At 47.8% G+C, this 26891-nt stretch overlaps 3 protein-coding genes across 3 annotated transcripts in view; 2 read left to right on the plus strand and 1 right to left on the minus strand.

Annotated features, from left to right (window-relative positions):
* The first annotated feature begins 8603 nt into the window (after positions 1-8603).
* Positions 8604-18952, plus strand: Ppp1r14d (protein phosphatase 1 regulatory inhibitor subunit 14D). Its single transcript, XM_038331940.1, has 5 exons — positions 8604-8691; positions 9062-9361; positions 18163-18246; positions 18449-18481; positions 18682-18952. Exons 1-5 carry the CDS (start codon positions 8647-8649, stop codon positions 18745-18747), a joined length of 528 nt encoding a protein of 175 aa, XP_038187868.1. The 5' UTR covers positions 8604-8646; the 3' UTR covers positions 18748-18952.
* A 486-nt stretch (positions 18953-19438) lies between these two features.
* On the minus strand, positions 19439-26235 carry Zfyve19 (zinc finger FYVE-type containing 19). The gene is made up of 11 exons (XM_038332192.1): positions 25748-26235; positions 24289-24410; positions 24085-24138; positions 23616-23734; positions 23376-23518; positions 22905-23013; positions 21000-21209; positions 20515-20594; positions 20177-20275; positions 19964-20073; positions 19439-19877 (listed from the first exon to the last, which is right to left on the minus strand). Exons 1-11 carry the CDS (start codon positions 25799-25801, stop codon positions 19799-19801), a joined length of 1179 nt encoding a protein of 392 aa, XP_038188120.1. The 5' UTR covers positions 25802-26235; the 3' UTR covers positions 19439-19798.
* Dnajc17 (DnaJ heat shock protein family (Hsp40) member C17) overlaps positions 26052-26891 on the plus strand; it is a 33970-nt gene continuing 33130 nt past the window's right edge. The window contains exon 1 of the mRNA XM_038332194.1: positions 26052-26236. Coding sequence (XP_038188122.1) covers positions 26159-26236 — 78 coding nt within the window. The 5' untranslated portion in view covers positions 26052-26158. The remainder of the gene's footprint in view (positions 26237-26891) is intronic.

Genomic DNA, 26891 nt, shown 5'->3' on the forward strand with positions numbered 1-26891 from the left:
ACTGAATACAGATCATCTGCAAAAGCAGCAAGTGCTCTTTTTTTCTTAAGATTTATTTATTTATTGTGCATACCATGTTCAGTCTACATTTTGCCTGCACACCAGAAGAGGGCATTGGATCTCATCATAGATGGCCGTGAGCCACCATGTGGTTGCTGGGAATTGAACTCAGGACCTCTGGAAGAACAGTCAGTGCTCTTAACCTCTGAGCCACCTGTTTAGCCTGCAGCAAGTGCTCTTAACCATTGAGACATCTCTCCATTCCCTTATCCAGCTCCCTTTAAAAAATATTTTAAAAGTAAGAGTCTTGCTTAAGGTTTTTTTTTTTAAATATTTATTTATTTTCTGTATACAATATTCTGTGTGTATGCCTGCAGGCCAGAAGAGGGCACCAGACCTCGTTACAGATGGTTGTGAGCCACCATGTGGTTGCTGGGAATTGAACTCAGGACCTTTGGAAGAGCAGGCAATGTCCTTAACCTCTGAGCCATCTCTCCAGCCCCTTTGCTTAAGATTTTCTTAATGAGCTAGGTTATTATGTCTGTCAGTAATCTCAGCTCTCTGCTTCATAGTGAGTTTGAAACCTGTCTTTCAAACTTTTTTCTTTTAATGATTCAACTAAATTAATCCTCTGGGTTAGTGTAGAAACAAGTTGTGTGTGTGTGTGTGTGTGTGTTCATGCTTGTGGATGAACGTGGGGGCAAGTGCACTTTCACACATGTAGGAGTGTTTCTCAGACATGTCCACTTTTATTTTGAGACATGTATCTCACCGGCCTGGACTGGCTAGACTAGCTTGTAGGTGGTTTTTTTTTTTTTTTTTTGGAGGGGGCCACCAGCTCACAAATAACAGCGTGGAGACATTACTAATTATGAAAACTTGGCCGTAGCTTAGGCAGGTCCCACGAGCTGTATCACTTAAACTAACCCATTTGTTTTAATCTACATTTTGTCCCATGGCTCATTGTCTCATCTCTCTGTACTGCTCATGAAGTTTTGAACTTGTTAAATCATTAAGACCAACCTTGAACTGCTGATCCGCTGCCTCTGCCTCCCAAGTGCTGGAAATATAGGCATGTCACCAGGTCCAAATAGGGATTTTCTTATAATAAATTGTGGGGGAGGGCGGGAGAGATGGCTTAGTGGTTAAGAGCATTGACTGCTCTTTCAGAGGACCCAGGTTCAATTCCCAGAACCCACATGGCAGCTCACAACTGTCTAATTCCAGTTCCAGGGGATTCGACAGCCATGGCAAAACATCAATGCACATATAAAAATAAAAATACATAAATTTAAAAATAAATAATAAGTTGTGGGAGAAATAAAGCTATGTTTTAAAGAGTAGGCCATTTGTTAAGTAGTTTTGAGTTGCTGTGGTAAACATCATAGCCAGAAGCAACTGACAGAAGGAAGGGTTTACCTGACATATGGATTCAGAGGAATAAAAGTCCCTCATAGCATGGAGGCGTAGCAACACGCAATACACATGGAAGTAGGAGTAGAAAGCCAAGAGCTCACATGTTCAAGCACAGATATGAAGCAGAGAGAGCCAGCTGGAAGTAGGCTGAGGCAAGGCACTCTCAAAGCCCCCAGGGACACACTTCCTCTAGCAAGGCCACACCCCCTAGACCTCCCCCATCACACCTCCAGCTAATGACTAAGTGTTCAGATGCCCAAGCCTATGAGGGACATTTCTCACCTAAACTACTACAGGCCACTATCATTAACTTATGTAAAGGAGAGAGAAAGCTGAGTGTTGATGTCCCTCTGTGTACTGTTAATATGTTTTATTACCATTGGCCTATGGCAGGGCAGAATATAACTGGGCGGGAAAGCCAAGCTGAATACAGGGAGAAAGAAGGCGAAGTTGAGGGAGACACCAACAGCTGCTGGAGAAGCAAGATGTGAGATAACAAGCCATGAGCCTTGTAAAATATTGTAAAATATAGAATAATTGAAATGGGTTAATTTAATTTGTAAGAGCTAGTTAATAATAAGCCTGAGCTAATAGGCTAAACAGCTTGTAACTAATAAGCCTCAGAGTGGTTATTCGGGAATTGGAGGGCGGGAAAGAAACTGGTTTATGCCAGAAGTCTGAACATTTTAGAAGCTAAGACAACAGGATTACCACGTGTTCTAGGCTAGCCTGGGCTACATAGTGAGTTTTGGGTCAGCCTGAACTACAGGGTAAGACCTGCCTTCAAAAATAACACTATACACACACACACACACACACACACACACACACATCACAATATCACATGAAAGTAGAAAATAGTTTATTGTTTGGGGGACTGGCAGGAAGTTCGAGAGAAAGGGGATTGTGTGGAGGAGTGAATGTGGTCAGAGTACATGGTGTACTTCATAGGAATGTCATTACAAAACTCACCATTATGTATGATGAATGCATTCCAATAAAAATAGAAGACCTTCCGGGCAGTGGTGCTCCACACCTTTATCCCAGCACTTGGGTGTTGGGAGCTATTGGGGGCTATGGACCCCCGGACCCTAAATTCCCTGTGAGCAGCTTGTTTTTCCTGTGTTTTCAGCTGCTCTGAGCACAAGACCTTGATGGCAGGCTGGTGGGTTAGCAGCTGAAAGATTCCTAGAGCTGGGGTGTGGCCAGAGCCCTATATAAGCACAATAAACTTGGCATTCTTGTACCAAGAATGACCCGTGTCCTCGTCTCTTTGTCTGCCTCAGTCTCTGTGTCTCTGCGTGTTTCGGTCTCCAGCCCCTTGCCCGGAGACTCGCAGTAGCGCTGACCCTCCTGTAGTGCAGGCACCACACTGCAGGCATAGAACTTTACACTTGGGAGGCAGAGGCTGGTGGATTTCTGTGAGTTTGAGGTTAGCCCGATCTACAGAGCAGGTTCCAGGCCAGGACAACCAGGGCTACACACAGAAACCCTTGAAAAAAGAGAGAGAGAGAAAGTAACACTTAGCCTGTCATAGTGTTACAGGGAGTTAAGCCCAGCACTTGAGAGGCAGAGGCAGGTGGTTCTCTGAGTTCAAGGTCAGCCTAGTCTGCAGAGCAAGTTCCAGGACAATTAATTGGTGCTGTGCAGAGATCATTGTCTTGAAAAACAAAGAAACAAATAATAATAATAATAATAATAATAATAATAATAATAATTCCCTAGCATGCATAGAGCCCTGGGTTTGATTCCCAGTAAGACATAAACAAGGAGTGGATAAGCACACCTGTAATCCCAGCAGTTGGGAGGAGGCAGGAAGATCAGAAATTCAAGGTCATCCTGGGCCTTACAGGGAGTTTGAAGCTTGTCTGGGATACATAAGACCCCGTCTTTAATAATATGTTTAAAATATTCCACCAGGCATGGTGGCATGTACCTTCAATCCCAGCAATCGTGAGCACCAGGACAGCCAAGGGTACATAATGAGACCTTGTTCAACCCCCCCCCAAAGGTAAAAAAAAACAAATAAAATATTCCAAATTACTGTATATAGTGCTTTCAAAGATGTACTTATTTTATTTTATGTATATGAGTGTTTTGTCTACAAGTATGTACATGCACATTTGTGTCTGGGACCCACGGAAGTCCAAAGAGGGCCTCAGATCCCCCCGGAACTGCAGCTACAGGCAATTGTGAGGATAAGGGGGTGTGGCCTTGTTGGGCGTGCGCCACTCAGGGCGCTTCCCCGCCGTTCCCAGTGTGTCTCCCTCTACTTCCTGTTTTCCATCAGGCACGTGCTCCACCCTCATGGACCCCAACCCCGTGAGAGCATCCGGTGTCTCCTTTCATAAGTATCCTCGGTCGCTGTGTTTCGTCACAGCGACGAAAAGTCGTTAAGACATGGGCTTAGAAAGGTTTCTGCAGTAACAGTCTCATTTTTAAATTGTTAATGTTTTGGTTGTTCAAACAGGGTTTCTCTGTGTAGCCCTGGCTGTCCTGGAACTCACTCTGTAGACAGCGCTGGCCTTGAACTTGGAGATGCGCCAGCCTCTGCCTCCCGAGTGCTGCAATTATAGGCATGTGCCACCACCACCCGGGTAACATTTATTTATAATAAAATTTTTGTAATGGAGAAGGAAAAGTCGCGTGGGGGAACTGGGGCTGAGAATGCCAGTCTTTTGTCCTCTTTGTCTCCCTTTGCCACTGGGCTTCACAGTACCTTTACTGCATGCTTGTATAGAATCTCACCATCCCCCCCACCTTAAAAACAAAGAAACAGACTCAGTGAAGCCCCATGCCAGAGTGCCCTGTGCAGCGTCCATGACGTTTGCACATTCGTGTCTTCCAGTCCATTACCAAATTCTGCTAAATATTAGTCCCTAACTAGTTCTTCATTCTGTTCATTTTTTTTTTTTTAAAAGATAGGCTTTTATACTTGTAGCTCAAGCTGGTCCAGAGCTCACTATGTGCTCAGGCTCTAAACATGTGGCCTTAAACATCCTTCCTGCCTCGGTTTCCCAAGTACTGGGATACTGGGATTATAGGTTTTAGCCACCATGCTTTTTTTTTTTTTTTTTTTTTTTTTTTTTTTTTTTTTTTAACAAGATCTTGCTACCATGCCCAGCACTGGCTTTTTTCTAAAGCTGTTTCTTAAGAGTCAGCATATAATAGTGGAAGCCAGTACACTGAACACAAAAACATAACATTATCAAGGCAACCGTTACAAGACCTAAAAGGAAGATCATAAACAAATATTAGGGAGTAGGGATGCAGCTCAGTTGGTAGAGTATTTGCCTAATGGACCAGAAGATCGGGGCTGCTAAACCAGTGTGATCCTCGTATTTGTGAAGACAGGAGGACCAGTTCAAGATGGGGCTGGAGAGATGGCTCAGCACTGAGAACACTTACCCCTCCTGCAGAAGACCAGAGGGATGCTGGTTAGTTTTTTGTCAACATAAACAAGGATCATTTGGAAAGAGGACATCTTGACTAAGAAAAATGCCTCCATGAGATAGGCCTGAGGCAAGCCTGTGGGGCATATTTTTGATGAATGATTTGTGATAATGAGCCAGCCCAGCTCACTATGGGCGGTGCTGCCCCTGAGCAGGTTGTCTTGGGTTCTATAAGAAAGCAGACCCAGCAAGCCATGAGGAGCAAGCCAGTAAGCAGCACTCCTCTGTGGTCTCTGTTGTAGTCTTGGCTGTCCTGGAACTCGCTCTGTAGACCAGGATGGCCTCAACTCGCCTGCCTCTTCTGCCCAAGTGCTGGGATTAAAGTGTGCACCACCACCTCCCGGCCCTTCTGCTGCAGTTCCTGTAAAGGGAAATAAACCCTTTCCTCTCCTAGCTGCTTTTGGTCCTGCTGTTTGTCATAGCAAAGGAAAGCAGATTAAATATTTTATTTATTTGTTTGTTTGTTTATTTTGTTTTTGTGAGACAGGGCTTCTCTGTAGCTTTGGAGCCTGTCCTGGAACTTTTTTGGAGACCACGCTGGCCTCAAACTCACAGAGATCAGCCTACCTCTGCATCCCAAGTGTTGGGATTAAAAGCATATGCCACCACTGCCCGGTTTGAAATAAATATTTTAAAAAGAGAAGTTTAAGGCTATTTTCAGCTATGTAGCAAGTTTGAAACCAATCTGGGCTACATGAGACCTGGCTCACAAAAAAAAAAAAAAGGAAGAGAGAGAGAGAGAGAGAGAGAGAGAGAGAGAGAGAGAGAGAAGACAGGAAAAAAAGAGAAAAAATGGGCTGGTGCAATGGCTCAGTGCATGTAAGTGCTCACTGTGCAAACTGAATGACCCAAGCTTAGCTCCTGGAAGCCACGGAAAAGCTGTCCCCAGGGCTGCGCATCTATAGTCCCAGAACTCTTATCAGTGATATGAAGGCAGAGACAGGAGACTCATCCAGATCTCAGGCCAGCTCACTGGGAGTGCACAGTGCCACTGAATAGCAGCTAGAGAGACTCTATTTCAGTACTGAGGAAGGAGAACGCTGTCCTCTGACCTCCACACATATGCTGTGGTGTGTGCTTGCCTGCACTCATACACAGGAATAATACATAGAAATATTTATTTTTTTAGCCTGGTGGTGGTAGTGCATGCCTTTAATTCCAGCACTCGGGAGGCAGAGGCAGACGGATCTCTGTGAGTTCGAGGCCAGCCTGGTCTACAAGAGCTAGTTTCAGGACAGGCTCCAAAGCTATAGAGAAACCCTGTCTCGAAAAACAAAAAGATAAATAATAAATAAATAAAATTAAAATAAAAAACCAGATTCAACGCAATGCCCATCAAAATCCCAGCAAAATTCTTCAAAGACCTAGAAAGAACGGTACTCAAGTTCATATGAAAAAGCAAAAACCCAGGATAGCCAAAACAATCCTGTACAATAAAAGAACTTCTGGAGGCATCACAATCCCTGACTTCAAACTCTACTACAGAGCTACAGTACTGAAAACAGCCTGGTGTTGGCATAAGAACAGACAGGGGGCCCAATGGAACCAAATAGAAGACCCAGATATCAATCCACACATCTTCAAACACCTGATTTTTGACAAGCAAAAAATATCAAATCAAATGGAACGAAGAAAGCATATTTAACAAGTGGTGCTGGCATAACTGGATATCAACATGTAGAAGAATGAAAATAGACCTATATCTATCACCATGCACAAAACTCAAGTCCAAATAAATCAAAGACCTCAACATAAAGCCAGCCACACTGAACCTTATAGAAGAGAAAGTGGGAAGTACACTTGAACGCATTGGCACAGGGAACCACCTCCTAAATAGAACCCCAACAGCACAGACACTGAGAGAAACAATTAATAAATGGGACCTCCTGAAACTGAAAAGCTTCTGTAAAGCAAAGGACATGGTCAACAAAACAAAATGACAGCCTACAGAATAGGAAAAGATCTTCACTAACCCCACATCAGACAAGTCCGATCTCCAAAATATACAGAACTCAAGAAATTGGACACCAAAAGATCACATAATCCAATAAAAAAATGGAGTACAGACCTAAATAGAGAACTCTCAACAGAGGACTCTAAAATGGCTGAAAGACACTTAAGGAAATGTTCAACATCCTTAGTCATCAGAGAAATGCAAATCAAAACAACTCTGAGATTCCATCTTATACCTGTAAGAATGCCCAAGATCAAAAACACTGATGACAACTTATGCTGGAGATTTTGTGGGGAAAGAGGAACACTGCATTGCTGGTGGGAATGCAAGCTGGTACAACCCCTTTGGATGTTAGTGTGGTGATTTCTCAGAAAATTAGGAAACAACATTCCTTAAGACTCAGTATCCAAAGGATGCTCAATCGTGCCACAAGGGCATGTGCTCAACTATGTTCATAGCAGCATTGTTTGTCATAGCCAGAACCTACAAACAACCTAAATGCCCCTTGATCAAAGAATGGATAAGGAAAATGTGGTGCATTTACACAATGGAGTACTACACAGCAGAAAAAATAATGATAGCCTGAATTTTTCAGGAAAATAGATGGAGCTAGAAAGCATTATTTTGAGTGAGGTAACCCAGACAGAGAAAGACAATTATCACATGTATTCACTCATAGGTGGTTTTTAAACATAAATCAAAGAAAGCCAGCCTACAAACCACAATCCCAGAGAACTTAGATAACAATGAGGACACTAAGAGAGACTTACATAAATCCAATCTACATAGGAAGTAGAAAAGGACAAGATCTCCTGAGTAAATTGGGAGCATGGGGACCTTGGGGGAAGGATTGAAGGGGAGGAGGGGAGAGCCAGGGAGGGGAGCAGAGAAAAATGTAGAGCTCAATAAATATCAATAAAAATGTATAAAAAATGAAAATATACACGTTAATTAGTGTATAAATTGTTAAGGTTAAAATAAGGAATATTTATTTTTTTAATTAGCATGTACAAGACTCAAGATTTAATCAATTTTTGATCAATGGTAGAGTGCTTACCCTCTACATGTAAGGCCTTAGTTCTACCCTCAGCACGCTCAGACACACACACACTCAGAGACACACACTCGGACACACACACACACACACACACACACTCAGACACAGACACAGACACATGAACTACATAAAAGGACAATCATTATTTCAAGAGACTAAAGCCAAAAATGATGGTAGGAGTTGGTAGTTACATACAGAGAAGGGAGAAAGCCTTTTTTAAAAATTTGTCTTTTTGAGCTCTTCATTAAAAAGAAAAAACAAACCACAAAAGCTCTATAACTTTAAACTAAAACTATAACTTTAAGTTATTTAATTTTTTTAAATAAAGGACTGAATAAATGAAAACATTCTCCTTAAAGATGGCAAGCTTGTTTACAAATCTGAGTCTCGACTCCTGTGTGAAGTTAGGTCTGCAGATTTCTTGTATCAAGAAGAAGCTGAATCGGGGAGGGACACATGACAATAATCATGGCTCATGAATGATAACGTTCAATGTAGGCCTGTTTGCATAAATTTGCCTAAACAATCACAATAGCAGGGCCGATAGCAGATAAAATTCGGACACACCCAAACACAGGCCACGGGGTCCACGGGGCCATGGGGCCCACAGGGTCAGAGGTAGCTATCTGCCAGCTCTGTCCACTGGCTGAGACTGCCCTGGGTGGTGCCTTACTCTGGTCAAGAATCCTTCTGCAGGAACCAGAACTGTCTGGCCACAGCTGCTCAGACCCACAGTGGGCCATCTCCACAGCTGCTTGGACCGGCAAATGGACCATTTAGTTCCAAGAAGATGGGATGCTGAGAGAATTCAGGTGAGTGACTTTAGTCACATTTCTAGGGAGACATTCCATGGGAGACAGGAGGGAGCCTCACACCCACTCAGGACTCCCAGGCTCCTTCCTTCCTCTTTTCAAGGCCTGGCAGCCTGTTGACCTTTGCTTGTCTGAGGTTTATGTTTCTGGGGCCCCAGCAGCTGCCGAAGGGAGGGGGTATGGCCCTGAATGCCACTGGCTGGCAGGGAGAAGCCAGGAGACTCATTCCCAGCTCTAAACAAAGCCCTATTGATCTTTGACCCCTGCCCCTCCCAAGCGTCTTGGCCCTCTTCCCACCCCCTTTCTTCCTTGTGTGGCTCTCCCTCCACTCTCCCTCTGTCCCCTCATTTTCCTCCATGCTCTTGCCTAGACCGGCAGCTTCCCCCAGTTCCTGGCCCAGTCCGATCTGTCCATGCTGTCTTCAAGTCCTGCTTCCTGTACATCTCCCAAGCCTGACACCGACAACCCTGACAAGAAGGTCCACTGGGCTTCTGAGAAGAGAAGGAGGGCATCATCCACAGACTCAGAATCAAAGACTCACTTGGACATCTCTAAGTTGCCCAGGTCCCGGAGGCCCAGCAGGCTAACGGTGAAGTATGACCGGGGCCATCTGCAGCGCTGGCTGGAGACGGAGCAGTGGGTAGATGCTCAGCTGCAGGAGCTCTTCCAGGTGGGTAGCTTGAGGGAGGTTGCCGGAGACTGTGGACCCAGGCCTGGTCCCGATATTCCTAGGGCTTGCTTGGAGACATCCAGGGGAGCTGGGGGGATGATGTATGTTGTCACGAAGCATGCTCCTTCTTCAGATGGAAGGAAAGTCTTGAGTGTGTCTTTAACCCCTGTGTGCTATGGAAAAGGTCTTTTAACATTGTCTGGACTCCGTTTCTGAGCTGTACAAGGGGGCCTTCCATGCTAAGACTTTCTGAGAGTCAAATGACAGTTGAAGATTACATGCTTGGCCAGACGTTGTTTTCATGTCTCTTCGGTGTACATCCGTGCAGAGAGCCACATTGTCCAGTACTGTCCCTATCAGTACTGTGGCTATTAGCTGTAAATGAATGAAGATGAAATAAAATTTAAAATGTGGGTCCCAAGTCCCATAGCTACGGTTAAAGTGCTGACGGTCTCATGTACCGTATTGATGGCCCACATGTGGATCGGCTCCACTCTCTCAGAATAGGCAATGCCGAACTAGACAGCACAGGCAGGGAAGAGCACCGATACCCTGACCCCAGCTGGCTTTGCGTGTGCCTCTGACTGCCTTTCCTCCGCCTCAGCCTGGGAAAGGCTGGGTCTTGCCGCTGGTCACGGGAGGGGCACCTTCACCAACTCTGTTCCCAGTTGATTCCCCAAGGATAACATTTTGACCTCTTAACGGCACCCTAGCCTCAGTGCAAGTCCGAACAGGCATTATTTGATTTAACCCTCCCCACAGCTCCATCAGGCAGGTGCTGTCTTTCAGCTGAGAGAGGAGACTCGGGGCTGGAGAGCTCAGTTGGTAGAGTGTGTACATGAGGTCCTGGCTTTGACCCCCCAGCAGGGCGCTCATGGCTCATGGTGGCACATTCCTATGGGAGGTAGAAGCTAGAGGGTCAAAAGTTCACAGGTATCCTCAGCGACCTAGTGAATTTGAAGCCACTTGGGATACATAAGTGACTTGTTCGAAGTCATACAGCTGGGAAGCCATGGCACTAGGAGTATAGTGTGGCCCCTAGCTGGAGAGTTTGGGCACTTATTTGAACAGCCAGTGAGAACTGAAATCTACTAAAGCAGGTTCATGCATCGGGCAGTTTATAGGCCCCATGGTTGGGTCCAGGAGACTACCCCACAGGACCGGGAGTTCTCATTGTTCACAAGAGTGTTTGTTAGCCTGTCTGTCTTCTTCCTTCCTTCCTCCCTCCCTTCCTTCCTCCTTACCCCGCTCCCTTCTTTCCTTCTTTGGGTCCTGCGTCAGGCCGTGATTCTTGCCAATGAGGAGGCTGTCCGGCTACGGAAATAGGAAAGGATTTACTGTGTCCTGTGTCCGTTTAGTACCCGTGTTGCTCTTGTCTGCTGAAGCATCCTTAGCCTAGCTGTAGAGGGTAGAGAGATGCCCCTGAGTGGGGAGCTAGAGAGGTAGATGCTTTTGGTCCCCATCTGTTTTGCAGGGCACCTCCTCCACCCCACTTCACTCCTTCCAGCTCCTTCCCTCTCTGGCTTAGTTTCTGTTTCAAAGTGTTTCTTGGGCACTTGCTTGAAAAGCCTCCTATTCCAGACACCTCAGGGCGAGTCCTGCTGAAGAGCCTTGTTTACCTCGTTTACGAGGTGAAGATGGAGGAGGGGAGGGTGTATAGTAATGTGCCCGCAATGCTGGCAAACAAGGCCCATGAGAGGACCGCTCCCAGGCAGTGACTGGCATAAAACGGCTGGCCTACAGTTGCCATGGCAATTGTCCAAAGGTGCCAGCAGGAAGCAGCTAAGCGCCTGGGAAGTTCCAGGTGGCTGGCATCTTAGGTAGAGCTTACTCGGCTTCGGGTCTGCCTACACAGTGCCCTCCGCCCCCAGGGCTCTAACCTGCCCACCTTGCCCTGCGGCACTGTTGGGAATGGTTACAGGGATATGCGACTTGTTTAGTTTAATGACACTCAACCTTCCTTCCTCAGAGGACCAGTGTCCCCCTAGGTGTGTATCTTGGCCTGGGGTCTGTGGGGAATGAAACCTGGGGATACACACAATCTGAGGGCCCTGAAGCTTCTGTTCTCCAGAAGTCACCTGAGGATTTGACTTCTAGGCAGGAACTTAATCATCTGTACGTTAAGGAGACCCTTGTTGAACAACCGGCTCCCTCCGCTGTTTCTATCCCCTAGGTTTGTACTTCACATCAGGCCCTTAAAGTCACGACTTGTGCTGACGTTTCCTACTTCCAACCACTCAGTCCCCTGACTCAGGTTGCTATCCACTGTTTTAGGTGTAAATCTAACATGCATATCAGCAGGGGATACCACTGACCAAGAGTGAAATATTTCCTTCCTGCAGCTTCCGTGATACTGGATTTTCCTGGTGACAGCTGGAACACATTCCTGTTGGGATGGTGGGTGGTGACATTTTAAAGCAACAACCTATTATATTTTTTGCTCTTTTTTATGGTTTGTTTTTGTTTTTGTGTCTGGCTGCCCTGGAACTTGCTCTGTAGACCAAGCTGGCGTTGAACTCACAGATATCCACCTGCGTCTGCCTCTCAAGAGACAGAATTACAGGCACATGCCACCACTGCCTGGCAGTCTATTACATTTTTAACTTTTTAAAAAGTGTGGTTGCCAAACCTGGTAGCACAGGCTTATAATCTCAGCTACTGAGGAGACTGGGCAGAAGCATTGCAGGTTCAGGGCTAGCTGGGGCAACTTACTGAGACTCTATGTTGAAGTAAAAACTAGACAAAAGATCTGGGGCTATAGCTCAGTGTAGGTAGAGCACTTGCTCACCATGTGTGAGAACTTGGGTCTGTCATCACTCCTGCCACCAAATACATAAGTACACAGGAAGTGTTGTCGGACTCACTGAGGTGGCAAAGGTGCCACCACACAAGCCTGGTGACCTAAGTTTCATCCCTTGCACCCAAGTAAAAGTGGAAAGAGAAAACCAACTCCACAAAGTTGTCCTCTGACCTTGGCACACGTACTCCCATCATACACATGATGATGATGAGGAGGATGATGATGATTGATTGATTGATGATAATAATTTTTAGAAAGTTGCCCGCTGGACATGGTAGTGCACACCATTAATCCCATCACCCAAGAGGTAGAAGCAGGCAGATTTCTATGAGTTTGGGGCCAGCTTGGTCTACATAGTGAGAGCCTATCTATCTCAAAACAAAACAAAACAGTAGGTATTGTCAATGTGTCAGACATTGTTAGCTCATTCTGGCTGTTCTCCGTTGCTAGTCTCCACGGTCTGGGTGTGGAATGAAGGTGAGAACGGGGTTCAAATCAGGCACTGGTTCACAAGAAGCCACCACACGTGACCGTGTCACAGGCTTTCCACACTTGTTCATCTCCGTGTGTGTGGAGTTTGCTCTCTCCTTCCGTTTTTCCAGGGATCAAGTTAGGGCTGTCAGGCTTGCGCAGCAAGCGCCTTCACCCACTCAGCCATCTCAACAGCCCCAAACTTCTATATAGTTATTTACTTAGTTTTGAGAAAGGGTCTTGCTGTGTAGCCTAAACTAGCCCTGAACTCCAGACTTCAGAGTAGCTAGAGTTGTAGGCATACCTTGCCCTGGATCTTCCCTTGCCCTCTGAGGTTCTGATATGCAAACTTCAGCAGGCCAGGGCTGTGTTCTGCATCCCACTCAGCATCCACCTCCTGGGCTATCTTCTCTAACTTTTTTTTTTAGAATTAAATGTGGGGTTAAGTCCATCTAGTAAAGTCTTTACTTAAAATATTATCTCTTCTAGATGCTCCACTTGACTCTTACCTTATTTTTGGTGTTTTGAGACAAGGTTTTACTATATAACCTTGTTTGGCCTAGAATTCACAGTTTCTGCTGAGCACTAGGGACCAACTGTGAGGAACTGAAGGCACAGAGGTTGATGATTCTCAGACCTTACTAGGACTGGACATAAATCAAGTCTGAGCAACGAGTTGAACAGTCACTGTTGATCATACAGGGATTTAATAGAGACCTCAAAAAGGTCATTCTGCACTGGGAGGGCCAATGATTCTCTGGATTAAAGGCAACTTTGTACTGGTCCCAACAAAGTTTAGAAACAAATATTAGATCGATCAAACCGAACCACGAATGAAGATTTTTTTTTTTGAAGTGCAGCTACTTTAGCAGGGGCAGTGGCTCAGGGGTTAAGAGCACATTAGTGCTTTTGTAGAAGAGGCAAGCTCGATCCCCAAATCCACATTGGGCAGCTCAGAACTGCCTGAAACTCTAGCTCTGGAGGATTTGATGCTCCTGGCATTATCACCCTGTCTGCCTGCATGCTGCCATGTTCCCTGCCATGATGATAATGGACTGAACCTTTTTGAGCTGTAAGCCAGCACCTCAATTAAATGTTTTTCTTTTTAAGAGTTGCCATGGTCATGGTGTCTTTTCATGGCAATAGAAGCCCTATTATTGTGTGTGTGTGTGTGTGTATGTGTGTGTGTGTGCGCGTGCGCTGATGTGACAGGCTATAAGTCAACTTCAGGTGTTACTCCTTAGGAGATGTCTACTCTTTTTTAAGTTTTTTTGAGAGGAGAGAGAAGTCTCAGAGTTTAGGAGCACTTGTTGCTCTTGCAGAGGACCCAGGTTCGGTTCCCAGCACTCATACGGTGGCTTACAACCATCCATAACTCCAGTTCCTGGGGATGTGTCACACTCTTCTGACCTCCCTAGACACTGTGGTCTACACACACATGCAGGCAAAACACTTATACACATAAAATAAAATGACTACATCTAAAATTTTCATTTTTATTTTATGCGTAGGACTGTTTTACCTTCATTTATATATATGAACCACATGCCTCTCCAAAGATGCTGAGAGAGTGTCAGATCCCCCGAACCTGGGGCCACAGGAGTTCATGAGCTGCCTGATGTGGGAGTCCTCTGCAAGAACAGTTGATACTCCTAACCACTAAGCCATCTTCCCAGCCCTGGCCACACCTTGTGTGTTTGAGACAGGGTCTCTTACTGTGACCTGGGCCTTGCTGATTAGAAAGGCTGGCAGACCAGCAAGGCCCAGGGGTCCTCCAAACTCTGCCTTCCTTCTGGGATTACAGACACTTGACACAGGCTGGCTTTTTATGGAGGTGCTGGGGACCAGCCTCAGGTCTCATGCTTGTGTAACAAACACTGTAGATGTTATCTCCCCAGCCTCCCACCTTTTGTGTTATTTGAAACAGTCTCATGTAGCATAGGCTAGCTCAAACTTTCTTTGTAGCCAAGAATGATCTTGAACCTCTGATCTTCCTGCCTTGATTCTTGACTGTTCCACCACACCTGTTGCTTTTGTTTTTCCAAAATTATTTTATTAGTGTGTGTGCTCTGTGTGTGTGTATGATCTATGTCTGAATGTGAGCTCACACGTGTCATCATGCACAAGTAGAGATCAGAGGACAGCTTTCCAGGAATTGGTTTTCTTCTCCCACTGTGGGATCTGGGGATCAAACTGTGGTCATCAGCCTTGTGTGGCTAGCACCTCTATCTGCTGAACCATCCCTTTGCACCTCTCCCTCCCCCCCACCATAGAGTCATACTATGTAGCAGTGGCTAGCCTAAAATTCATTATATAGACCAGACTGGCCTTGAACCCAGAGAGATCAGACTGCCTCTGCCTTTTGAGTGCTGGGATCAAAGGTGTGTGCTACCAGGACTGACCAGGGTAATTTGTTGTTGTTGTTGTTGTTGTTTTGTTTGTTTTTCAAGACAGGGTTTCTCTGTAGCTTTGGAGCCTGTCCTGGAACTCACTCTGTAGACCAGGTTGGCCTCGAACTTTAAGAGATCCGCCTACCCCTGCCTCCCAAGTGCTAGGATTAAAGGTGTCCGCCACCACCACCCGACTTGTTTTCATTTTTTTTTTTTTTTTTTTTTTTTGGTTTTTCGAGACAGGGTTTCCCTGTAGTTTCTAGAGCCTGTCCTGGATCTAGCTCTTGTAGACCAGGCTGGTCTCGAACTCAGAGATCCGCCTGCCTCTGCCTCCCGAGTGCTGGGATTAAAGGCGTGCGCCACCACCGCCCGGCTTGTTTTCATTTTTTTAAGGAGAATTTTGCTGTGTAACCCTTGCTGGCCTTTACCTGCTTGCTATGTTGCCCATGCTAGCTTAAAGCTTCTAGCAATTCTTCTGCCTTAGCTTCCCATTTTCTGAGACTACAGGTGGTTTACTCATTTAATCCCAGCACTCAGGAAGTGTTCAGATTTCAACCCCAGAGTTGAACATGGTAGCACATATCTTTAATCCCAGGATTCAAGAGGCAGAGGCAGGCAGATCTCTGTGAGTTTGAGGTCAGCCTGCTCTACAGAAAGAGTTCCAGGACAGGCCCCAAACCATACCAAACCAAACTAAAGCAAAACAAAATAAAACAATAGAGGGTGTATTTTTTCCTTTATAAAATGTTACATCACCAAGGTAAGAAATATTTCCATCTCCCAAGAAGTTCCTCAAATAACATTTGCCTTTAAACAAATTATGTAATTTAATTGCTATCATTTTAATGTATTTTATTTAATATAATTTAAACAAATTATATAATCGCTACTGTATCCAGCTTTGTTGCTGCTGTTGTTACCAGTTTTCCTTGTGTTTTGAGACATGCTCTTGCTATGTAGCCCTGGTGGGTCCTGTACTGTATATATAATCCAAGGTGACCTCGTCCTCACAGCAGCCCCCCGTCTCAGCTTTACTAGGATTACACCGGTGTGCCATCTGGTTTGGCTCCATATCTATGCTATGACTCATTAACTGCCGATAATATGGAGACTGTGTGAAGTCAAGGTCTTTGCTCACTGAGGTTCCCAAGTTCATAGTGCCAAGTTCACAGCAACGACTGGACACATGCTTCTAGAAAGGCAGATTCCAAATGATTAAGCAGTCAAATGGGGAAACAGAAACTTGGAAACCACTAAAGGAAAGTACAGGTGGGGGCTGGCAAGGTGGTTCAGCCGTAAAGGTGCTTGCTGTGCAAGACGGGCTACCCGAGCTTAGTCCTGGGAACCCAAGTCGCAAGCTGTCCTCTGACTCCACATCTATGTCTATGTTTCTCTCTCTCTCTCTCTCTCTCTCTCTCTCTCTCTCTCTCTCTCTCTCTCTCTCTCTCTCACACACACACACACACACACACACACATACACACACTTTAAACAATGATTATAAAATATTCAGCTAGGTATGGTGGCACACACCTATATTCCCAGTACTCAGGAGGCTAAGGCAGAAGGATAGCAAATTAGGGATCATCTTGAACTATCTAGAAGGACACCATTTGATGCTTTATGAGACAGGTTCTCACTATACAGCTTTAGCTGGTCTGGAACTAACTGTGTAGACCAGGCTGACCTTCAGCTCTTAGGGATCTGCTTGTCTCTACCTTATGAGTTCTGGGATTAAAGGCATGAACCACCACACTGAGCATTTTCCCCCCAAAGCACAGGGTCTTTCATTGGCCTGAAATGCACTAGTAGGCTAGGCTGGCTAGCAGCAAGCCCCACAGATTACCTGTCTCTACCTTCCCAGGGCTAGGATTACAAGCACTCACTGTCGTGCCCCATGCCCATTTTAATTGTTAATAACATTTATTTATTTGTATGTATCCACACATCTGTGGTGCACATATAGAAGGGGTCATAGGACAACCTGTGGGAGTTGGTGCTCTGCTTCCACTACACAAATCCTGAGAATTGAACCTGGATCCTGTGGAAGAGCAGCCAGTGCCTTTAGCCATCTCTCTAGCTCTCCCCCTGCCCTTTAGATGGGGTCTTATTCAATGCCTAAACGGACATTGAAGTTGCCATATAGCCAAGGGTTGTCTTGAACTCTTGATCCTCTTGTCTCTACCTCCCAGATGCTGGGATTACAGGCATGCACCACCGTGCCCAGTTCCTAAACTTCTATCTTCCTATTTTAGGGTTTTAAGAGGTTTTGTTTGTTTTTGGAAACAGGATTTCTCTATGTAGCTCTGGCTGTTCTGAAACTCGCTCTGTAGATCAGGCTGGCATCAAACTCACAGAGATCTGCCTGCCTCTGCCTCCCAAGTGCAGGGATTAAAGGTGTGTGCCACATTGCTTGGCACTTTTTTTTTGAGACTGGTCTTTCTACATAACACTGGCTGTCCCAGAACTCTTGTGAAGACCAGGCTGGTTGGCCTCAAACTCACAGAGATCCCACTTGCCTCTGCCTCCCGAGTGCTGGAATTAAAAGTGTGCACCACCACACTCATAAAAGTATCTTATTATTTTATGTGCATAGATATTTAGCCTGCATGTGTATTTGTTCTCCAAATGCTTGGTACCCAAGGGACTACAGGAAAAGGTGCAGGAAACCCTAGAACTGGAGTTGCAGACAGTTGCAGCCTCCATGTGGGTGCTGAAAATCTAATTCAGATTCTCTGGGAGAGCAGCTAGTACTCTTATCTGCTGAGATGTCTCCCCAGAGCCATCCCCTCCTGAGACAAGGACTCACTCTCAAGTCTAAGTTGAGCCATCTCTTTCCCGAGACGAGGTCTCACTCTGAGGTTGCTCTGGAACTCATGATCCGCTTTCCTCCACCTAGTACTGACATCACAGGCCCGGGTGAAGACCCTCTTCCTGAGTAACTCTTAACACTTTCACATAGAACATAGTAGGTGTTTAGTAAATGCTTATTGGATAGAATAACCAATGGGCATTCTGAGTAAGCTGAGGAGGGGAATCAATATGGAAGATGGGCAATAGAAGGCAGAGCTGGGTGAGTCCTTGGCAGGAACTGCCGTTCTTGCACCAGGGGGTCAAATCTCTCTGTTACTCTCAACTAGAGTCAAGAAGCTCCTTCAGAGCCTGAAATTGATCTGGAAGCGCTCATGGAACTATCCACAGAGGAGCAGAAGACTCAGTTGGAGGTAGGATGGAAGCTGGGGACTGAAGTTGGGCTGGGAGCTTAGGGCTTGTTTCCCTGGGTGTCCTGAGTACCAACTCACAGTGCCACACTAACCAACCGAGCTAACTGCCAGCTGCAAAGAACCAAGTTACAGGGGAGGGATCTTGGAGACTGATAGGCACTTGTGGGGAGCATATGTCTTAGTTCACCTTGCTCTCTTTCAGGCCATTCTCCGAGACTGCCCCTATGACACAGAGGTAAGGCATATTCTGTTTCCACAGTGGGAGGAGGCTGAAGGGGGAAGGCTAGGATGAATAAAGAGGAACATTTGAAAGGGAAGCTTGGCCCTTGATAATTCTTTCTTTTTCTTGCTCTGGGGGACATTCAAAGACAGATTAGGGAGGGCAGCATGATGACTGTGACTTCTTGTTTGATCTCATTGCTTTTTCTCCCACAGTCTTTTATCTCTGAGCTGCTCAGTCAACTCAAGAAACTTCGGAGACTCAGCAGGCCTGCAAAATAATGCTGGAGAGAGCATATTCTGCAGCCTTAGCCCTGATCTGGAGACTGGCTGACAAGGGATGCAGAAGACAAGGAGAGACACTTGAATAGCCCAAGTGTGTGTGCAGACACAGCTGGGCTCTCTCTGCTGGGCACTCTGGGAGTCAGTTGTGGCTGTTGCCTAATGCTTCCCTTGGCAGCCAGGATAAAAACTTTAGGAAACCTGCTAAGTGTGTGGAGTGTGGTGTGAATCTATGCTGGGGGATGGGAGAGGGGCAGAGATATCTTGGAAGACCAACATCCTAAATCCCTTGGCTATGCCCACATCATCCATCCATCATCCTCATCCCCAGCCAACAGGTGCTGGGAATTCAAAGACCGCCAGGACTCATGGTGGGACTGCCCTTGCTGGGAGCTTCCAGCATAGTGGAACCTTTTGTGAATTTCACAGGAGTCTGCTTCTACCCTACTGTGTTCTTAGCACCTCTCACAGGGGCTCTGGGGCCACAGGGTTCTGGATATAGCTGGTGTTGGGCGCCTGGAGGTATAGGTCAGTGGTAGAGCACACATGTAGCATGTATGAGGTGTAGGTTCAATCCCCAGTCCTGCCTGAAACAAACTCACAAATAAAGTCTAGAGCTAAGGATGTAGTGGTAGAGTCTTTGTCCAGCATGTACAAGGCCCTAGATACAATCCACAGTACAGACAAAAAATTCTGGGGCCAATGACTCAGTAACATTTTATTAGATTCACTACAGGCCAGGGCTGGGCCCTGGAGCCAGATTTCAGGGCTCATCCTTAGGTTCAGTGTGGTCTTCCCCATCTGCCTCTTGGTTTCAGGTCAGGCTCTTGAGGACTCTTACTCCTCCTTTTCTCTGGCTCCTCTAAGACTCATTCTCTTCAATGGACTCTTTCTTCCTTACAGGGACTGTGAGGCTCAAAACACAGTGTGTCTGCCATCAGTAGAGCTGGATCTGCTATCCCACCGGCTGGCCCGAGACCAGGCCCAGGTGGCCGTCCCAGCCTGCTGGCTGCCTGTGGCTCTGCCACCTCAGGAGGTCACCAGGGTTTTCTTAGTGTTCTCGGCCAGGAGGTCGGGGGTGGTATGCAGAAGTCTGATGCTCTTTAAGATCAAAGTTATTGTGACCCTCCCTGGGGAGCAAAGGATGAATGTCAGAGATCTTGGCAGCCCTCGAGCCAAGATCAGTCTACCCCCACAACACTCTACTTGCACCCACCGGAAGCACCGGGCACAGTAGAGGTCTCCGTCGCAGCCAGCACAGCGCAGGGTGGCATCCTCATTGCAGATGCAGCACCAGGGGAGCTCCTCCTCCTCCTCAGCCTGGGGCTTCAGGAAGAGAGGAATCCGGGAGTTAGGTACAGCTGGAGCAGCGAGCCAGGTGCAAGGCTGTGTGTGGCAAGCGTGGGGATGCCTGATGGGCTTTTCTCACCTCAGTCTTTGCCCTGCAGGGTTGGGCCTGGGGTCGGGGAGCTGGTTCCACAGGGATGTTAAAGCCACTAGCCTCATCCAGGGCAGCTTCTTCAGTGAGCTGTGAACAGGGAGGAAGAGAACTACTTCCTGCTCTAGGCCCAGGTTCCCCTCCCAGGTTCCCTGTGGCCTAACTTCTCAGCTTCACCCTTTGCCTCCTGCTATACCTTCCTGGTTTCTTGAGGTAGGAAATGGATCCCAACTAAAACTGGAGCTGTGGAACCACTCGTGGCGCTAGAGGCCAGGGAGTGAGAGCAGAGCTGGGGCAACAGTGAGGCGGTGGGTGGGTAACAAGGCTACCTGCTGCAGGAGTCTCTGGATGGCTGTCTCTTCATCCTCTTCCTCATCACTGTCTGGCAGGCGATAGTCCTGGAGGCTCACTTGAGTGAGGGGGCAGGAACAGAGGACAGAGGGAGGTGAGGTATTTCATCAGATGGCTGCCCTCTTGTCTTCTAGAATTGTTGGCTCCCTGGGGGCACCTGCTTCGTTCGGAGCTGAGAATCAAGCTCCCGTGCCTCCCTACCCTAGCCCTGCAAGGCTGGGCCGTCAGCCGTGAGAGCAGAGGGCAGTAGGGAGGCATTGAAGGTCCCACTGCCTTGTTATGGCCGCCTCTGAGCCCTCATTCCTTGCTCTGCCCCATTCTATCCCATGGCTCTGGACAGGACACAGATCCTCTGGTACGGGGACGGAGTACCGACCTGAGTACCAGCAGGGAAAGTGTAATCTGAGGTAGCAGTAGGTCTTGGCCAGGGGGCCTGAATAAGGAGGCTGGCCCGAGCCTTTACCTCTGCTGGGGTCCTGTCCCTGAAGTACAGCCAATCTTTTGGCCAGAGCCAGGATCCGTTCCTGCCTGGTGTTCTCCTCCCGTAGCTCAACTGCTGCCTCGGCCAACAGCCTGCTCTTCTCCTCCTCCAGGGATGGGCTGGCCTGACCTGGGGAATTTGTGTGTTCCTTCCTTGTACCTCCCTTGTTGAGGTCATTCTGGAGGGGGGTCACTGGAAGGGGTAATTCAGTTAGGAAGGCAGAAACATTCCAAGATCTCATTCCAGAAGCCACTGAACCCGTTTCTCAACTAATTTTTAACCATATGTTATTATTATTATTTTTTTGCTCAGTACTAGGCTTATAGTATAGACAAAATTGCTATTGCTATTTCTTCCAAATATGATTTTTTTTTTTTTTTTTTTAGTTTTTCGAGACAGAGTTTCCCAGTAGCTTTGGAGCCTGTCCTGGAACTAGCTCTTGTAGACCAGGCTAGCGTCAAACTCACAGAGATCTGCCTGCCTCTGCCTCCCGAGTGCTGGGATTAAAGGCGTGCGCCACCATCACCCGGTTTGGCCTAGAACTCTTGATCTTCTTGCCTCTGCCTCCCAATTCCTAGGATTACAAGTGTGTACCATCATGCCTGGCAAAACTAGTAATTTTAATCATGTCTTTTTCAAATGCATCAGCCTCCACCCCCCCTAGTTAATAGAAGGTGGCTATTCTATGGCTTGAGACTTATTGCCCTAAAGGATCAGGATATGGGAGGCTAAGGTTTAGCTAGTCTATGCCTTCCAGGGCTGGAATTAGCATTCTCTGGGAGCAACAGCGAGAGGTCCTGAAGGAAGCAGCAGTCTTAGACAATGGGCAAGAAGAAATTTTATCAGAGTGGATGTGGCCCTGACATGGTCACCAAGCTGGCCACAACAGTAATGACAGCGGTTGGGAGATGGAAGCGGAAGACCAGGAGGTCATGGTCACAGAAGTTTAAGGCCTTCTACACGAGGGCAACATGAGGCCCTATCTCATAAAATAAAACACACAAAAACAAAAATAGCTTTATGTAGAAGGCTGGTCCCTGCCAGTTAAGGGCTGTGTGCCAATTCCCTAAGCTTCCCAAGTCTGCTTCTTCAGTTACACATAAGGATAACAGTCCTCCGTCAGATCAGTGAGGGCACCCACTGAGACTATGTCTATAAAACAGTTTATCAATCTTAGTTCTGATACGTTTTAAGGGACAATTTCCTCTTAGGGGGCGGGAAGCTGACAACTGCACGATCGGGTGTCCAGCAGCATCCCTGACTCCCACCTACCAGATGGCAGGAGTACCTGTGAACTGTGACAACGGAAATGTCTTTAAACATTCCAAAAGTGCCCTACAGTAAAACTCATCCCTAGTGGGAACGCTGCTCTAGAGTCTCCGGGTGCCACTGTCCATCGCTCCACAGCATGACCTACATTCATGCTGTCCATGTCTGTGCAAGCTCATGTGGGTACCAGCGGTTGAAATGTGGCTGGCAGAAGGAGGCAACTGAAACGTACCTCTTTTAGTTTAAGCCTCTTCCCCATCCTCAGCGCCTTCACTGCAGACAACACTCACTAAGCGCCCACCATGAGCCAGGCGTCCCAAGCACTTACTGTATTACTCCATTTATTCCTCATGGCTTCTACCACGAGACAGGTCTTTATCACATACAGCTTGAGTTTACAGAGTAGAGAGTGAGATTTAGATTGGTGAAGGAACTCATGTAGGGTGGAGTCCTCATCTCTAGATTGGATTCTAGAGGCCCACACTGGCTCCCTTTGGAGCAAGCACTCAGTACACAGAAGTTCTTTAGTGTTGACCATTTTCTAGCTCATATTCGTCTCCCAAGAGGGGAGGCAGAAGAGGCAGGGCATAACTTTGGAGAAGCCAAGTGGAAGGTTACCTGGGCCTCTTCGTTCCCAGTTGTCATCAATAGCCAACTCAGCTGCCAGCTGTGTGAGCAGATCCTGCGTCTGCTGAGCCTGGGTCCTGGTATCTGGTGCCTGGTGTGCCTGTGCAGAGGAGGGAGCCTCAGTGGGGAACAGGGGTACGGGGAAGGCCACACCACAAGTCCAGAAGTCTGAGTCAGGGGTGGATGCTGCGGAGTTTTCAAAGCCCATGGGAAGGGATGGATTCAAGGTCCACACAGGTGAGTAGGTCTGGCAGCTCCCAGCAGGACTGAGCATCCTCTTTGCTGCCGCACTCAGTCCTGCTGCTTGGCACTTGTTCTTTGGCTTGAGAGCAGGCCTAAGGCTCAGGAGGTAGGGGTGGGAGGCTTTGCTAACTCCTGCAAAGCACATGACCATACATGTATCTGGGCTTCTGTAGGGTGCTTGCCCTAGGAAACCCTTCTCTCCCGAGCCATAACACTCACCGGTCTCACGTGAGAAGGTGGCGCTCTGCCCTGTAAGGCTGCAAGCCGATTCTCCATCTCCTGTGTGGAAGGGATGGAACCCTGGACTTCATCCTTCAGTGCAGCCAGCCGTGCCTCTATCTCTGCTTGTGAGGGTACTGACTCTGCAATTGGCAAGCAGAGGATCTGTAAGGGCCAGAGGCAGCTCAGTCCCAAGCCCTTGCACCATGCCTTTTAGGTCTCCTGCTCCCTTAAACTCACTGGGCTTATTTTCCTGACGGAGCCGTGCTAGGCGATCAGCGATGGCTTGGTCTTGTTGAGTCAGGCCCTGGCTCTGGAAAGTACTGGGCTTTTTCTTGGCTTCCAGGGCTGCCACACGCCTGGCAGGACATGAGATAGACACTCTTAAGGCAAAGGGGAAGACTGAAGGCACCCATGCAAATCAATCGGGGTCTCCAGAGGCAGTCTTCTGTGGCCTCTATTTATGTGGTTACTGCTGCCCAACCTAGTTGAGCAAGTGTAGGGTGTTCCTGACAGGGAAAGAGCTCCCAAATGCCTTTTCTGAGAACAGATCAATGAGCGGCTTTCAGAATCTAAGATGGACACCAGGATCCTGAAGTTGGGCATTCTCTTTATCCTGCACCCATCTGATCTGGAGACCGGAAGAAGAGTCCTGCTACTGGTGTCCTTGTCCTGTGCTGTCCCCACTGGTCCTCTTTTCAGTACTTACTTCTTGTAGTTCTGAGGTGGCGACCACTTGGAGGAGGTATTGTTGGAAGGTCCTCTAGAGAGGGAATTTGGTGTGAGAAAAGCACATCACCCCACATCAGTGATTTCTATCCCAAATACTTCCTAGACAGACCGGTGGCCACAAGGCCTGCTCAGATTCTTACTGTCATGTCTGTCTGAACCCTTGCCCATACCCATCTCTCACCTGGTCAGAACCGTGTGGCATTGCTTGCAGACTTTCTGTTGAGTATTGCCAGCCCGAGGTACCAGAGCACTGAAGCTAAGACAACCATTACAGAAGGCTCGGCCACAGTTCTTACAGCCGTACTGGAAGAAACAAGAAGCAAGAGGATCCACCTCTCACCCGCCCCTGTGGGCTCTTCTCTGGGACTCTCTAAGCACTCACAGAAAGAAACTGAAGTTGTGACCAGATGTTGGAGGGAGGGAGAGAAATGGGATCCCTGGGTCCAGGGAGAGATAGGGGTAGGGCAACCCCTTGGTTCCCAGACTCTTGTTCAAATCGGATAAAATTTCAGGCAAGGCTCACATGCTTTCTACGACTTTTGATTCTTACCACGGGGTGAAGAACAAACAAAGCCCTGTGAGTTGGGGCACTGGCTAGTCAACAAAAGAGAACCAGAGTGCCAATGCCATGCTTTCTCTGCTCTGGCAAGATGGTGGGCGGCTTGGCTCAGGATAGGGTGGTAACAATAGCTTCATTTACTAAGTACTTAGTGTGCGCCAGGCACACAGCATGGACCTAACCATCATAATTTGATCCTGACACCCACCATTAACATCTCTATTTTAACAGAGGCCAGAGAAATAATATGACTTGTTCAATGGAGGTCTTTCCGTGCACAAGACAGGGCAGCTGAAATTTGAACACTGACTCCAAAATTCACACTCCTGAAGTGCCCCAGTCCTGCATGCCATGAATTTACCCCATTTATTTCCCACTATCTCCCCGGAAGCTTACACGGAGAACCTGGTAAGTCTGTGCTGAGAACAAGAAGGCCTTTCCTTTGTACCCTGGGGGGAAGAGGAAGCATTGAAATCTAACCTGGAGAAGGGCAGGCAGCCAAAGCGCAGATTTCAGAACAGAGAGTAACGGGCATGGTGTGACCCACAGCGGTCATAGGATTAAAGACAGAGATGGAGAAAGGAGGGCAGGGAGATGCAGGAAGCAGATACTCCACTCGGCGGTAAAGAAGGGGGAAAAGTGTAGCTTTCGGAAACGGACACGTTATAATTTATAGGGTATTTTCAGCTCCAGCGCCTCACCAAAGCCCCTTAAGAATTTTATTTTAATTATATTATTTCCTTGTGAGTGTGTGTGTGTGTGTGTGTTAAACATGTGCGTGCCACAGCACGTGTGTGGAGATCAGAGAATAACTTGCGGGAGTTCTCTCCTCCTTGGGGTTCGAACCGAGGTCATCAGGCTTAGCGGCAAGTGCGTTTACCCGCAGAGCCAGACCATCATCTTAACCCCGAAAACGAGTGGGCGTTCGCCCCACTTGACTGAAATGTTAACTGGGTTACTTCGTCAAAACCACGCCACTAGAAAGAACTGTCAAACTGGGTCTTGGGCCTGCAAGTCCAGTGCTCTTCCCCATTCGCCCGCGTCCTCCCTTGACCCTCCAGCTCTCCAGGAGAACACTCGCCTCCTTCTTGAAGAGGGTGAACTTGACAGCACAGCCGTAGCACCTGCTCTCCATGGCGTCTCTCGGCGCCGCAGATCCGGAGGACAGCCCCTCACCACCGCACCGGAGGCGGCTCAGACCCTCAGCCTCTGCAGCTCAGCCCTACACGCCCACCCGCGCCAGGCAGCGGCCGCCCAGATCGGGGAATTCTGACTCTCGGCTCACTCCGGCGCGGGCGTCCGCGGAGTGTGGGATGCTGGGAGTCGTAGTTCATTCTCTGCGGCGCGCTCCTCCACAGTCAGTCAAACCTAAACTGGATCGCGCCGATTCCCAGGGGGCTTAGCGCCGTTGGCCGGCTCCAAGCTGGTACCCCTCCCTGAGCGCGCTCAGACTCCTGGGAATTGTAGTATCAATTCAGACAGGGCTAGAACCATGGCGGTGACTAAAGAGATCTTACAGATGGATCTGTACGCGCTGCTTGGCATTGAGGAGAAGGCGGCAGACAAAGAGGTGAGACCCTGAGAGGCATGGCGGCTTCTGTCCTCGCGCCCGGCCCGCGCCAGGTCCCGGCTCTCTAGGCTCCGCCCTATCCCGGCCTGGGAGCGAGTACCGGCCTAACGCCTACAAAGTGGGGAGGCGGGAGGGGGGGGGAAGCGGGGGGGGGGGGGGCTAGGCATTTCCTGAAAGGCTTAAGGACCTCGTTAGGCAGGGAGGCACTGAGGACTGAGAACTGTGTGACTGCGCTGTCCTGAAGCCGCCAATGTGTGTGGAGGCCGGTTCGAATCTGAGAATCAGGACTGCTTTTTTGCGCCTGCGCAACAGCAGTTGCACAGTGTGTGTGGAGGTGTTTCAGTTTCTAAACTAGCTGTTTTAACTTCAGGTGGAGCTTGGGAGGGAAGAAAAGACAGTTCTCTAGACTCTTCGCTCCCTCAGCCCCTTCTACCCTGGATTTGGCATTGAGACCCAGAGAGTTCTGCTTTCTTTTCCACTTTTTAAATATCAGATGCTCCAGTGTTGCTCCTTGTGTGTGTGTGTGTGTGGGGGGGGGGGGGGTAAACAAGAGGATCAGAAGGTTAAAGCAGGCATGTGGAGCTCCACTTATTTTAAGTGCTGGTCAAGGTGCCCGGGGTGAAACAGATCAAGATGTACTTAAGGTTTCTGTTAC

Source organism: Arvicola amphibius, chromosome 5 (assembly GCF_903992535.2).
Source record: "Arvicola amphibius chromosome 5, mArvAmp1.2, whole genome shotgun sequence".
NCBI classification, from domain to species: domain Eukaryota; kingdom Metazoa; phylum Chordata; class Mammalia; order Rodentia; family Cricetidae; genus Arvicola; species Arvicola amphibius.